The following is a 16,201-nucleotide window of genomic DNA, read 5'->3' as shown; positions in this document are numbered from 1 at the left end:
TCACAAGCAATTGTTGATCAACTTCTTTAAGGTGCGACTTCAAAATTTTTCAGCAGTCTTTTCTATTTTCTTTACAATTATGTAAATTGTGTTCATTTTCCTGCTTTTTATTTTGGTTACTTTTATGGTGCAGTTTGTGGGTTTATTTTGTATGGTCTTTCACTTTACATAATGTTTCCTTGAGTACCTGTAAGCTGTTTATCTTGGTTGTCTTCAGTCCAATTCCAGTAGACCCCTTATGCGGCTGCAGGTTTTCATTTCCAAGTTGGTTGTTTGCGTCTCCTGGTTTAAATTGTTTTAGTTTTTGTTATTCTGTGTTTAGTAAAGAGCAGTATAGTGTGAGATTTACATAGAGAAGTTTAGAATTATGCATGTTTTTCCCATAATACTAAGTTCTTAACGATAGAAGTACAGCGGCCCATGACAATATATTTTAAAATCTTTAATTTTTTTTCATTTTTGTACATTTGTTGACTTTTCCTAAATCGATGCACTGTAATCGTCATCGTAATTCTAAAATCTTATTAGGAAGGTGTAACCGATTTTTGCGACTAAACCTTGGTCACTGGGTGTAAATCCTTGTCTCTCCTCTGGCACACACTTGACTGCATTTACATTTTATTTTTATAACATCCACAATGTTGCTAAAAGAATGTGAATAATAGTCTGTAGCACTCATCCAGACACAACTGCACAAAAATTACATAAAAAAATAGCACTACTATCGCTACTAATCACTCATATTTTCAATACATGTAACAAAAAAAGATAACGGGCTAATGTGAAAACTATTGGTGCTCCAGTTATTTCAACTGGACAGTAAAAGGAAAAATCAAAAGTATATCAACTCGCCTAAAAATGCATTGGATCCTTTTCACAGAAGTAAGAAGTTTAATTTTTTAATACACTAGCGGGTGTCGCTCGCTCACCCCCGGGTTTGGTTTTTCCGGATATACAATTTAAAGAGATTGTTATTTTCATGGAAATTGTTACATATGCATTATTTTCACTTTAACTTTAAAACTTTTGTAAAAACAATACTTGTCCTTTATTTCCAGCCCCGGGTGTGGTGAAATCTCTTTCTCTCTGGATGGATAACGCTGGCTTGCTGCTGGTGAGCTGCATGTTCGCCTGGTCGCTTCTCATTGTTTTAAGAGATGTGAGCACATGAAGTGTGTCTGCCAAAAGCATTCCAACAACTGTTCAGTTAGATGTCCGTGAACTTGTTTTAAATGTTGTCTCATTATCTTGTCTCGCGTGACGTTAAAGTCTCTCTCGCGGGACATCAAATTGTCTTCCAAGAAAACCACGTCTAGTCTGCCTCCCAAGATTTTTTTTTTTTTATAATAGAGAGATTTTTGCAAATGTATTAAAAATAAAAGCCTGAACTATTTGATTATTACAAGTATTCAGACCCTTGACTCGGTACTTCATCAAATCCTCTTTACCATTGATAATGGCCTGGAGTCCTCTTGGGTTTGACGTGACAAGCTTTACACACCTGGGGCCTCATGCATAACGCCGTGCATAGAATTCGCACTCTAACATGACGTAAGCACAAAAGCCGAAATGTGATTACGCACAGAAAAATCCAGATGCAGGAATCTGTGCGAACACCAACTTCCGTGTTCTTCTGCTCCATAAAACCTGGTCAGTGTGAAAAGTAACGCTCGTGCACGCGCTTTATGTAACGCCCCAAACTCCTCCCAGAATTACACCTATTTGAATATGCAAATCAATATAAATTGCCCTGAAGCTCAGCCTTCTGTGAAAGGGCAATGGGAAAACCACGGGGGAAAAAAAGAATTTCAGCGAACACCGAATGGAGGCAAAGGAAAAACATACAATTGGTTCAAATAAACCATGGTATAATCAAGAGAAAGGAAGTTTGAGTGACATAGCGTGTTGTAGAAACTTGGAAGCTCACGTTCACAAAGTCGCACTGTGCCGGAAATAAAAAAGAAGTTGTCAGATATCAAAGTCGCCGTGAAAAGGCAAGTCGTGGCCCACTGTCTGAGTGTCATATTAAAGCTTATTAGGGTACAGAGGGGAAAAAGCACAAAATGTAAACTTCAATCTCGACATTTCCACTTTAATCATGTTGTTTATTTTGTCATTAAAGTAGAACATCATACATTTCATCTTAAAATCATTTAATTAACCAGTTTCTCAAATCACATCGTAATTAAAGTAGCACGTTAAATGCTTTGTTTTGTATTTGATCTTCTATGTGCTCTATGTGTGTGAATCACTACTTGCTTCTTAAACCGGCTCTCTTCCTCTAACAGGACACAGAGTCCATTACATTTGTGCTATTACAGCTCTCTGAATAACTGAAATACTGAGATGTATATGTGATGACATTTTCATGATGATAGGAGTTAAAGCACGTTATTAAGCATGTGTTTCACGACGCAGTGATTGTGCGCGACCTTAGATGAAATTATTTATTGCAGCAGTACTCGGGGGTGGCTCTAGGCTTGTGGCGGCCCTGGGCAGAGAGAGAATTGGTGGCCTCTTCGCTCACCAATGTCAATATGGTGTCTTCTGCACGGTGGATGGCCACATCCGCTTCGGACACTGCATAGCTGTCTCGTGCTCATGACACAAGCGTTTAACGTTTGTTTTGAAATTTGCCGCTGCGTTTTTAGCTGTGTCGTCATTTTCTCTTTCTGTGTTATATTCAATATATATTGGCATGGCCACCCGTGCAGTCCTTGCTTTCTTTCTCCAAGTAACCGATCGCCACACAATCAGCTCTGTAATTAACGTTAAGCCATCTGTAAGCTTAGAGCGCCTATTCTTCAAAATGTTTAAGGGACATTGAAATATCTTCATAGTACATGTTTAATTATTCTATCCTTCACGCCAGTCCCAGTGAAGAATATAGATTATTTAAATTAAGTTAAAGTTTTATCTGTATAATAAACATATTTTTCTGCACTTCATCTTAAAAATATTGTCATCATATGTAAATACGCGCTTTATAAAGTGGCTCAGGTTGTGTAATATAACTGTAGTGTAAGTTTACAGTGGGGTAATTCTACTTATAAGTACAAACAGTTCTTCAAGGGGCAATTGATTGAGTGTGTTTAGAGTTCCTGGGATGAAACTGTTTCTGAACTGCGAAGTCCGTACAGGAAAGGCTTTGAAACGTTTTGCCGTGGCTGAGACAGCGTGTGTTTGATACTGTATACCAATAATTCTCTTTCCGATCGGCTCATCGAGGAATATGGAAAAAGATGATCCGCTGTGGCAACTCCTAACAGGAGCAGCTAAAAAAAGAAGGTGCAGTGAGAGTAACAAAGCTAAAGCAGTTCTGGTATTTGGAATACTATGGCTGTTCCCTGGACCATTATATTGTTACAAGTTAATTACAATCAGATGCATTACACTAATAAACAATATGCGGTTCGTTTCAGTGGATTTATAAAGCCGTGTCAGGAAAATAAAGAGTAACCACACAGGAACAGTAGCACTACTTTGACGCTGGGTGCCGTCAGTCTGCAAAACCGAGCGGAGAACTTGCGTACGACAAGGTATGAGGTACCATGGAAAAGTGCGTGGCTTTACGACAAGTGTAGGTTTTATACATCGCGATTTCAACATGGAAACATTCTTATGCAGCATTTCTGTGCGTACGCACCATTTATGCATTAGGCCACTGGACTTGGGAATTTTCTGCAATTCTTCTCTAATGATCCTCTCAAGCTTGATCAGGTTGGATGGATATCTTTGGTAGACAGCTATTTTGAGGACTCTCCAGAGTTGTTCAAATCTGGGCTCTGACTGAGCCTATCAAGGACATTCCCACAGTTGTCCCTAAGCCACTCCTGTCTTGTGCTTGGTGTCTGAAGGTGAACCTTCAGCTCATTCTGAGGTCCAGAACACTGTAGTATTTCTCTGTTCTTTGCTGAATTCAACTTTCTGTGAACCCTGTATAGTCTCCAGTCTCCGCCAATGGAAAAATAACTGCATGGCATGGTGCTGCCATTCCAGGGGCCTCATATATAAACGGTGCGTTCACACAAAAATGTTGCATAAGAGGGTTTCCACGTTCAAATCGCGATGTGTAAAACCTAAACTTGGCATAAAACCACATACATTTCCACGGTAGCTCATAAACTGTCATACTCAAGCTCTCCGCTCGGTTTTGCAGGCTGGCGGCACCCAGCGTCCATGCAGTGCTACTGTTCCTGTGTGGTTTATCTTTCTTTTTTAGATCCACATTCCTGTTGTGGCTTTATAAATACACTGAAATTAACCACATATTGTTTAATGCATCTGATTGTAATTAACTTGTAACAATGTAATGGTCTGCGGAATGATCAAACTATTCCAAATACCATAACTTCTTTAGCGTTGTTACTCTCACTTCACCTTCTTCTTCTTTCAGCTGCTCCCGTTAGGGTTGCCACAGCAGATCATCTTTTTCCTCTCACTGCACCACTCGGAGTATTTATATCACTGTATCTGAGTGTGAATCACCGCAGCAGCTGACTGGAAAGAGAATTATCGGTATACAGCATCAAGCACAAGCAGTCACAGCCATTCGCTATTTGAACTGCTCTCATCCAACAAACGCTTTAGAGTCTTTCCTGTACGGACCTTGCACTTCACAAACAGTTTCATCACAAGAACTCTAAACGCACTCCATCAGTCATCAAGTGCTCCTTTTAGAACTGTTAGGACTTATAACTGAACTGCAAGTTTACAGTGAGGTGATTGTACTTATAATATTGCACAACCTGAGCCACTTTATAAAGTGCATATTTACATATGATGACGATATCGTTTTTAAGATGAAATGCAGCAAAATATGTTATATTATACAGATAAAACTTTAAATTTAACTACACGGTGCCATGTGCTAGCCAGGAGCTGGAACTTGGGATTAATAAAGTATCTAACTTCGTTCACGGATTGTTCCTGTCTCGTGCTGTATTCTTGCTGTGGCTAGAGCAACACTGGAAGGATAGATGGGTAGAATAATTAAACATTATGAACATATTTCAAAGTTTCTTAAAAGTTTTGAAGAATCGGCGTTCTAAGCTTACAGATGGCTTAACATCTATTACAGAGCTGATTGTGTGGTTATTGGGTATTTGGAGAAAGAAAAGGAAGGACAGGAATTGCAGGTTAGTACGTTTTGAAAGAGACAGTACTGCTGCAATAAAGTATTTCATCGAAGGTCGCACACGGCGCAGCAAGCATCTTACGTGAGACGTGAACAATCACTGTTGCTCCATGTTCCCATGTTTACTAACATGCTTTAACTCCTATCATCATGGAAATGACATCACGTATACATCTCAGTATTTTAATTATTCAGAGAGCTGTAATATTATGAATGTAATGGATTTTGTGTCCTGTCGGTGGAAGAGAAAGCCCGTAAGCACGTAGTGATTCACATACATAGAGCACATAGAAGATCAAATATAAAACAAAGCATTTAACATGCTATTTTAGTTACGATGGGATTTGAGAAACTAATAAATTTAAATGATTTTAAGATGAAGTTTATGATGTTCTACTTTAATGACAAAATAAACTACGTGATTAAAGTGGAAATTTCGAGATTAAAGTTGACATTTTGTGCTTTTTCCCCACTGTGTGCCTTTTTTTTCTCTGTACCCTAATAAACTTTAATATGACACTCAGACAGTGTGCTATGACTCGCCTTTTGATGGCGACTTTGATATGTGACAACTTCTTTTTTTTTTTTTCGGGCACTGTGCGAATTTGTAAACTTGAGTTTTCGAGTTTCTTGTACACGCTATGTCAGTCGATTAACTTCCTTTTGTTGTTTATACCACTGTTCAGTGTTTTCCCCAGAAATTTTTTCCAGCCGGATGGCATGAAAAAGTAGCCTGGTAGGGTGGGACAGGTAAATTTGGTGGTGGGGAAAATTAAATGTGCACTATTTTTATTAGTTAATTATTATTATTTTCCAGTACTCAATATGACTTACTTTTTTAAGGTTTGACACTTGTGCCAGAATATTTTTATTAAATTTAAGAAGTGTCCAATTCAAAAATTAAAAAAATTTAAATAACAATTGTTATGACATAAACCAAGAGGCACAAGTATTGTCGCTGTTGGGAAGAAAAGTGAAAACAATGAAAAAAATGTATGGGAAACCTAATGAAGAAAGATTAAAAAAATATTCTTCAAAGCCAACTTGCATATGCAGAAGGTGTCTTAAGTTAAATGTTTATTCTTCTTTTCTTCCTAGAGGCCCAGTTTTCTGCAGCTTTCCCGTAATCAAAGTCCCCAGTGTCTGGGCCCTCCTAGGAGATCAGCATGAGATTATTTAGCGTGCTTTGATTCATGCACTTTCTCAAACATGTCTTGGTCCTTTTAAGGGCAGAAAACCCCATTTCACGTTCAGCTGTGCTCACTGGGATCACTAACCCAATATGAGCTAGTCTGGCTAAATTTGGAAACGACTGTTTGAGCTCTGATGTCGTTGCCATTTTTAGTAAAATCTGTTTTGGCCTGAAGTCTTTGTATGATTGACTTCTGATCATTTTTGATGCAACTGTCCATTCTTGCCTGCTACTTTCATATTTTAAAACTAGAGGGCTAGCAGTTTTGGAGTAATGTTAAAAAAGAATTTCAGCAGACTCACTTGAATCAACTTTTGAAAAGCTGGAAATAACTGGCATGTCAGGGAATCTTGCTTGACAACTGTCTCTAGGTATTTATCATATATTGCAGTTTTGTATGACATTACATCACTCTGTGTATAAACAATGTGGAGATCTGACCATTCTTCTGCCAGACAATGATGAAGGCTTTGAAAATCTCTCCCAAGAGTGTTTTTCAGCTCCACGATGGACAATTTTGTGGCGAGCAAAATTGTTTTAATTTCGGTAAGATTGACATCTTGCCTTTGCAAAGCCTTAGATAAGTTGGACAACAAAGGTCATACATCTGAAAGCATCATCAGAGAGAAAACAAAATTGTACATTTTTATGCATCTGCTTAATCCTTCAGCTGTGATGTCATTTTGTTCATTTGCCTATCTTTCCATTGCAGCTATGACACTCATCATACACTATCGTAGTGAGTGTACTGCAAAGTCATGAGACAGCCATCTAGTGTCACTGGCCATTTTCAGCTTAATCTGGGGAATGTTCAGAATATTTAGAATTTCTGTTAAACCAGCCATCCTAACTGAAGAATTTTGGAAGAAATAGAACAGCTTCCTTAAGATGTCGTTCAGTTTTGTTAAATAAGATACAGCAGCAGCTGCTTGGGCACTTGCAAGGGCCAATCGGTGGTTTACACAGTGGCAGTTGACCAGGAGTCCAGATGTTTTATCTTTAAGCGGTTGTGCCACACCTTTCTGTTTCCCAATCATAACAGCCGCTCCATCTAACTCTAGTCCAACCAGATTAGCAGTTTCCAAGCTTAGATTGTCCATAGTCTCACTCGGTGTGTTCAGTCTCTGCTTTGCCATCAATCATATTGCGGGTTGATACAAAACTAATTCTGACCTCTTTAGTGACCTGGTAAACACATTTAATGTAAATAATTAATTGTTTTACAACTGAGATGTCTGTGGTTTCATCACACAGAATACTGAAAAAAGTTTTAGCGTGTATATTTTTCAGTATGTTAGATTTTATTTCTCAATGCTAAGATATCCAGCAGCTCTTGCATTATTCTTTCAGAGGTGTAATGTGCATTTTTACCAACATTGAGCTGTTGTAGAAAGGAACATCCTATTTCTTTGCAGTGTTCCAATAGCTTTTCAAACAATGTTGTATGTGGCAACTCATTTTTTGCCAACCAATACATGGATCTTAAAGCTCCCACAAAAGATCTCTCTGTAAGTTATTTAACACGGATACAGACCTTTCAATTTGACTGATTCCAGTTTGCTCAAGTACACACTTTCCTAAAAGGTCAGCAGATGACTCGATGTGCGTTTTACTTTTATCATGGTCCAGCAAGCTTTCTTTTTGAATTCTTGTGCATGGCACGTTTACCCAAAGTAACTCCCTCCTTGGGGATGTATGTTTGAGTATTTCATGCACAGTGAGCACCACATACCATTTTCTTTGACCATTAGCCAATCAAAATCTTTAAACGATTGTTTGTTTATGCCGGGTAAGCGGTGCTTAAATTTATCAATTGGCAGAATGTGTGCTGAAGAGATTTCTGCTGATGGACCAGCCTCTGCAATGTCTTTATCTGAAATTGCCACATGAGGAGTTGACGCTGCACCTTCATTAGTTTGTGGCTGTTGTTTTCTGAACACTTTTTTTTTTTTTTTGCTCATGTTGGTAAAACGTTTGGGAAAAATTTAAAAGTACCTATAAATAAGAATTTTGAGTGGGAAAGTGAGAGCCTGTTGGATATTCAATATGGCAGGGCAAGATATGAACACAAAAAGGAATGGCAGATGGGTCACTTTAACAAAACTATGGAAGCGTATTAGGGCCACAGTGAAGGGGAAAAAAAAAAAAAAACTATATGTCGAGATTAAAGTCGACATTTCCATTTTATTCTCATAGTTTTTTGTCATTAAAGTAGAATGTTCAGAAACTAAACTTCATCTTAAAATCAATGTTTGATTTACTAGATTTTCTCAAACCTCGTCATAAGGTAATGTAGTACATTAAATGCTTTGTGTTAAATGTTCCCCGACCAAGTTGTTAATCACTACGTGCTTCTTAAACGGACTTCCTCCTCATTAAGAGGAGGCGCAGGCAGCGATCACCGCACAGAATTCATTCACTTCATGATATTCCTGCTCTCTGAAAATTTAGAATGCTAAGATAAATACTTGATATCATTTTCATGATGAAATGCATTAAAGCAGGTATTAAACATGCACAGTAGTGTGGCGGTAGTGCTGCTCCATCGCAGTAAGGGGTCCCCAGGTGTCCGTTCAGTGTAAACTTTACGGCAGGTGTGACGAGGCTCCAGAAAACTGGATGTATGAATGGGTATCGCTCAGGTTTATCTTAAATATTGTGTAAATGTTGGTTTCGTGATCTGGTGGTCGGAGACACGAACACGGAAATCAATGGATGTTCTTCTGAGCGGGCTTTCTTTATTGCATGCATGCTGTCTCTATCTGATGTACCAAACCCCCAGTTCCTATCCTTCCTTTTTCTTTCTCCAGATGACACGATCCAAATACATCTCCTTAGCGGGCATTCAGCCACCCCCCTTCACAACGCAAGCAGCGTCATGCGTCCTGCGAAAGAGAGAGATTTAACCACGCCCGGGGCCGGAAATAAAGGACAAATATTATTTTTACAAAAGTTTTAGTAAAAGTGAAAATAATGCATATGTAACAATTCCCATGAAAATAACAATCTTTTAAAATTGTTTATCCAGTAAACCAAACCCAGGGGTGAGCGATAGTTGGAACTTGTGTTATGGCGGTCTCAACTTACAGTAATTAAGATACAAATAAGCACATGATGCCACAAACTGTAACTGAATTGCTATTGATTTTTACCAGCAGTTTCCATTTTTTACTTGTTTTGATGAGGATGAATCCATAGCAGCCGTCACTGCTGCTGAAGCATTGTAAGGTATTGAGTTTGTCACCTTTTTCAAGTTTTTCGTTTGCTTGTGTTTCTCTGAATGTAACTTTTGGCACTTAGGGCTGTATAGTAAGCTCGGTCACAGCTAAGCCAGTTGTCTGTTTAGCTTGTCAGCAGAAGCTGCTACTTGTAGTTTTCAATGTTCTAAGTGTGCCTCACAATGGTGTTGTCTCCAGGACCTCTGCTGGGATGGTGGGGACTCTATGGGTGATCCCACACATCTTGCAGTCGGAGGATATTTCCTGTTATATTTCCAGCTCTGAGGGCCTTTGCAATTATCAAAAACTGTAGGAGGTGTAAGTATAACCTTGACATATAGTTAGTTTAAAAGTGTGTTTTGTTATTTCAAGTAGCGTAACATAGCTACACTGTCTTAGTTTTTTTTTTTAAACTGCTAGATTACTAATAAGGCATTGTGTATTTTTGCCATTTTTATTTAATTCATCCCCACCAATTTACTGACATCTTCATTGCAGGTTTGCGAAAATTTGGAGGAACACAATTCATAACTGGAGACCTGCGTGTATTTGCAGGTTTCCACTAAGTCCTTATATTTGAATTGGTTCAAATGCATCCTTCCATTTGGGAATTCATCTTGCCTGCTAGTTCAGTTAAATCCAAAATGGCAGAATTTATATTGGTTAGTTCTAATTAGTCTGGACAGATTTTAAATTCAAATGAAAATCTGTAATCATGTCTGTTCTGTATAAGTAGAGGCTTACCGCAGGCTTGGTGACTCAACAACTTATCTCTAAATTCCATGGCACTACACACAGTGACTTAGCATTTGTCAGAACTTCTCTGGGAGGTTGCAATTTAAGGATTTTCTTTTTCTTTGCAGCAAAGAAGTTTCCTCATTGCAGTTAGTGACATGGAGCTATGCCAATCCATCCATGGCACTCCAGACCGAGGTTCTAAATATGAACAGGGGTACTCTCTTGGAGGAGAGGAGATCTTGGCACTCAACCCTGCTCTCTCTGGAATGGATGTCAGGCCCCAGAGACCTGTCCAAATCAAGGAAGAGAACTGTGAGTTGGAGTTGGTCCACTTTAAACCGGTACATCTCTACGTCAAACAGGAAAAAGGTGATCTGGGCACCCCCCTCATTAAAGAGGAGACTTCCAAGCAGGTATCCATTAGACCCGAAATGCAGAACCAAAAAGCTGTGAACTGGCTTGACGATACAGCGGCAGAAAACCCTTTGCACTTCAGAAGATGTCTGGAACAGGAATTGGAGCAGAGCAGTTTAGTCTCCAAACACAGGAAGGCAAAGTCCTCCTTGCCAGATATTGTTCATTTGAATCTGGAATCCCTGAGGTCTGAAAAAAAGAGGACAAACGGAAGCTGTTGTAGACGAGAGCAGAAGGAAAGGGAGTCCTGCATACTCCAGCTGAATAAAAGTAAGTATTCTAGCATTAAAGTCTGGAACATTGAGGTTTTTAGTGACAGACAAACTTGTATGGGTTCTGGGAACTTTATGCATCTTCAGTCTTCTATAAAAAAACACTACCACTGCATCACACAAAGGAGGAGAAGTCATTTAGTGAAGGTGGTTTGGGCCCACTTGCCACTTTTATGTATTCCTCCTACAGTTCTTCTAATGCTCCCTTTATGCTGGGTAGCCGTTGTTAATAAAAGCCAATCTTAGAGAATCTGGCATCAGCCTGTAGTAGGAGGAGGTCTTTGGTCAAATCTGATTATCTGAAGTTTACATTTCAATTAAAAATCATGATGGTTTTGGTAGCTACCATTACAATGATATCTATACTGTATATAAGTTTCAGACTGAAATGTATTTTTAACAAATGAAGTGCTGATTAATTGTTCAGATAGGAATTTCTGTTATCTGTCACATAGCTTGTTATCTCCATGCTACTGAAATGGATTCGCTAGTCAGTATTCACTTTTCTTTAGTCGATACAACTTAGAATTTTACGCTCACTTGGCTGCTCAGGCTTCTCCTTCCTTGACTGCTGACAAGCAAATACAGCACCAGACACATCATCTTCCTGTCCTCCTTGCCAGTCAGGTGGTACCACACAGCACCCTCGGTCAGGTGTCCAGTCCAGTCCAGTCCTGGAGGACCACAGTGGCTGCAGGTTTTCATTCTGATCCTTTTGTTAGTTAGTGACCTTTTTTGCTGCTAATAACTTCTTTTGAATTAATTTTAACTGACTTGTTTTTTTTAAGATTTGTTCCTCCGAGTTGCTTCATTTCTTTCCATAAATGGCACCCAAACAGAACTGAAATGTGAAGTGAGTGAGCCAAAAGAGGTTCAACTGAGTCAGGGCCTCAAACTCCAACTAATTTCACTCCAACAATTTGCTTAATCAGGCACTTAGTCTTGTTGTTAATCAAACCCATTCTTTAATTCCATGGCTTGTTGCTGCTCTCATTGTGCAATAGTATACATTTCCAAAATGGTTGATTTTTCTCTTTTCTAAGAGCACTGTTAGTGTGGGGACCTGAGCAGATCAACGTTCCTGAGACCTTCATCTTTCTTTATTTTTAGATATTGTTTGATGGACACGCTTGCTGCTCATGTTTTGGCTCATTTTGTATCATTACTGGTTTGCCAGCTAATTAAGGAAAAAGAAACAATAAAAGGGTCTGAGTCTTCAAGAGCATGTCAACTAAAATTAATTCAAAAGAAGTTAATTAGCAGCAAAAACAGGTCACTAATTAAGGAAAGGGTTTGAGTGAAAACCTGCAGCCACTGTGTCCTTCACCGCTCTAGATAATATTCTTAAGGAGGTATACAGAGCCATACACCAAGACATTACTTTTCAGATTTTTATAAATCACATTTCCTGCTTCTGTGTACAGGTTTGCATATCATATTTGCAAGCTTTTGCCTAATGTTTAGCATACCAATTAAAACATTGTTTTGTAAAATTCTCATTTGGAAGAAGAATTTTATCTGGATTTCAAATCAATCTGCATATTGCCCACTTCTGGCCTGAGTTTCCATTCATTCAAATGTGGACCTTGCGTGCCTCTTCACCATGAGGCAGAACATTTATTAATCCAAAAACATCGTTGTTCATTTTTTAAAGGGTATTATGGTATGCTGACAAAATTTGCAGAAAAATTGTTGTCCAGATTCATAAAAGTCACCATGATATTGTTGTGCCCTCAATTTTGCAGTTCAGCTCATGTTTCTTAGTTTTTTTTCTCCATAGTTAGGGTATCTGATATTGCTCGCTTCGACATTTCTGTTTTGTGCAGCTAGCTAATTTGTGTGCCTTTAATGAGAAAACCTGCAGGAACCGACATGCACAAACACATAGAGGTGCGGCTGGATTCCTACAAGAATTGCGTTCACTTGAAAAACGACTAACTAGAAAATGGTATCTGAATGACAGAACTACAGATTAGTCAATTGTTTAATTTATTGGGAAGTTTTGTAACAGTCACCCCATCAGTCTCAATTCTGCACATTTTTGTTTTTAAATCTAAAATCTGTTTTTATGTGTTAATTCCATGATTCCATCCGCGTTTTCTGCGTTGTGGAAATCATAGGGCCCTACTTGAACAACAGCTGATAACTGAGATGCAAAACATGGTTAGTCAGTTAACTCCGCAACTGTCTTTCTGATAGTCCACCATTTTCAGACCACCCAGTTTCTTGGGAGCCTATTCTTTCTGTTAGTAGCACACATTTTTGACTGATTCCAGGACTTTTTGGGTCTTCCTTTGTATATAGAGACAATTCCGCAGTCCTATACTTCTTTTAGCCAGATCAGGTCAGCCTCACATTTCATTCCTGACCCTTCATGTGTTGCTTCTGCCTCGCAGCATGAGCTGCCCATCTGCATCTGAATCTCTGACCCCATTGTGTTTTAGAAGGCTTGTAGGCCCTCCTTTGTTCTGTGAATTTCTGTCTAGCTGATAATGGCCTTGTTGATGGGCTCTTATAGCTAAGGAACTGTAACTCGCTGGCATTTTCTTGTGAGATCTTCACTTGGTAATTGTCACCTTGTCCTGTAACACTTGTTTCAAAATGGTCCCCCAGACTGATGTTTACTTGGTTATGTTGACCTCTTTTGTATGCTGCTTTGGATAAAAGCATCTCCTAAGTGAATAAATATAATTTATATATTTGAATAATTGAATAAACTGAATAAAATCTTCTTTATTAAAATGCTGGTCCCTATAATTTAAACCTTACTCTTATTCGATGTTAATTAATGTTGATTTATTTTGTTTTCTTATTTCTATTCTTTATTGTGTAAAGCACTTTGAGCTACTGTTTGTATGAAAATGTGCTATAGAAATAAATGTTGTTGTTGTTGTTGTAATTATAAACTGAGACTACAAAGCGAAGGTTAGCTGGTCAAATACATTTTTGATTCATTTATATGAAATTTGTGCTGCTTTGTCTTGCTACGTTATGCCACAGTGTTTTACCTGTTTGCTTATGTAATTAATTATGTATTTTTTTTAATCTTTACACAGATTTAGAAGACAAAGGTAGATGCTCATTGTCGCCGGTCTCTCTGGGCCATCTTCATCACCCAGCTCCACTGCACCAGCATTATGTACACACTCACACTTTAAATGCTGACATTTTTTTCCCTGTGGTAAAACTAACAAGAATTGATGCTCATGCCTGTTGGACCCAGAAAGCAAATTTTTTGCCCTTAAATATAGGTCCGGATTCTAAAGAAGATTATAAATATAAAATGGACTACAACCAAAGTCACACTAGTAGCAAGCATTTTACTTGTAGTGAGTGTGGGAAGCAATTCCGAGCCAAAGCCAGGCTCCAAGTGCACACAAGATCTCACACTGGGGAGCGGCCATACTGTTGTACTCACTGTGGCAAGAGTTTTGCCGACAAGCAGCACCTTCTTGTACACAACCGAATTCATACAGGAGAAAGGCCATACAGATGCAGTGAATGTGGTAAGCGATTTTTACAGTTATCCTCTCTTCAAGTGCATAAAAGAAGCCATACTGGAGAGAGGCCATTTTCCTGCCGTTACTGTGGTAAGCAGTACATGCAAAACAGTTCCCTTCAAGAGCATGAACGAAATCACACTGGAGAGAAGCCATTTTGTTGTCATGAATGTGGAAAAAGATATACAGGCCAACGTAAACTTAGAGAGCACATGCGTGTTCATACAGGAGAGAGACCCTACTGTTGTATTCAGTGTGGCAAGCAGTTCACATACAGTAACGTTCTACATGTGCACAAAAGACTTCATTCTGGAGAGAAGCCATATGGCTGTACTCAGTGTGGCAAGCAGTTTGCACAAATTAGTTCTCTTCAAGCTCACGGTCGATCTCACAGTGGCGAGAAACCGTTCTACTGTGCCGAATGTGGCAAGCGATTCTCGCATGGCTCTTTACTTGTGCGGCACAAGAAAACTCACAGTGGGGAAAAACCTTATCACTGTACTGAATGTGATAAATGGTTTTCACGACTTGATTCTCTACACACTCATATGAAACATCACACTGGAGAAAGGCCATATGGCTGTTCTGAATGTGGCCAACACTTCAAACAGAAGGTACAGCTTTTAACTCATAAGCAAAATCACACTGGAGAGAAACCATACAGCTGTGCGGAGTGTGGCAAACGATTTCCCAGGAAAAACTCACTTGAGATGCACAAGAAAATCCACACTGGAGAAAAGCCGTTTTCCTGCACTGAATGCGGTAAGCAGTTCACCCAGAGTAGCAATCTGAAAAAGCATATCCGCACTCACACGGGAGAGAAACCGTATGGCTGCACTGAATGTGGAAAGCGCTTCACTCGACGTGGCAGTCTTCTTGGACACCAGATCCTTCATACAGGGAAGAAGCCGTACTGCTGAGTTCATACAAAGAACAAAACGGCTTCAGAGACACGGGACGAGTCACACTGGAGAGAAGCCATATACCTGTGTGGACTGTGGCATTCGGTTCTCTCCGAAATACCAGTTTTTTGGGACATTTAACAGAACCCATTAGTGCAAAGGAGAAGTTAAACATAAATGAAGCCTCCTGTGTGCTGAGGTCTACTTTCCAAGTTGTATATTTTGAAGCCAAGTGGAGATCAAGAATTGACTGCCACATTTCCCTGTCAGAAACTAGTCCGAGGCTGATTACTCAGCCGCTATGCAGTAAGTACACCACGTTTAGTACCTTTCTACACTTGTTTTGTTTTACGACTTTTGTGTGTAGTTTCCCAAAATCAAACGTTGAAAATTAAAACCTAAGCTGTTAGCCAGCAGCATGGAAAGCAATAAGGTTTTCATGTGAATCGCCGGCCCCAGCTCTACCCATTCAGAGACTGGATGCCTCCACGTCCTCCTTGAAGCCTTATCAGATGGGCATGTGTTTCTCTTACAGAACAGAACCCTTGGCACGGTCTTCTGCAGGAACTTTCTGAACTGCCATAAAAGTAACACTTGGTTATTTGCTGCTACTGGAAAAGACCTAAGAATGGATCCACAGCTCTAAGAAGAGCGGATTTATTGTCACTCTTTACAACATGTGATTGATCTCCTGGATGACACTTTCAGTACTAGGTCAACAGTGTATCCATATGTTGTCCACCTTGTGCAATTTTTAACAGGGAGATGAATGTGAAATTAGTACATAAACACACTTAAACCCGTGTGCATTAAAACTTCTTTAAAACA

At 39.2% G+C, this 16,201-nt stretch overlaps 1 protein-coding gene across 1 annotated transcript in view; it reads left to right on the top strand.

Annotated features, from left to right (window-relative positions):
* The window catches only part of LOC120526418 (gastrula zinc finger protein XlCGF57.1-like), a 19,479-nt gene extending 3,278 nt beyond the window's left edge, over nucleotides 1-16,201 (top strand). The window contains exons 2-3 of the mRNA XM_039749589.1: nucleotides 10,411-10,969; nucleotides 14,028-16,201. Of these exons, the coding sequence (XP_039605523.1) occupies nucleotides 10,441-10,969; nucleotides 14,028-15,391 (1,893 nt within the window). The 5' untranslated portion in view covers nucleotides 10,411-10,440 and the 3' untranslated portion in view covers nucleotides 15,392-16,201. The remainder of the gene's footprint in view (nucleotides 1-10,410; nucleotides 10,970-14,027) is intronic.

This window comes from Polypterus senegalus, chromosome 3, assembly GCF_016835505.1.
Source record: "Polypterus senegalus isolate Bchr_013 chromosome 3, ASM1683550v1, whole genome shotgun sequence".
NCBI classification, from domain to species: Eukaryota; Metazoa; Chordata; class Cladistia; order Polypteriformes; family Polypteridae; genus Polypterus; species Polypterus senegalus.
This window is presented reverse-complemented; position numbering and strand designations above follow the sequence as displayed.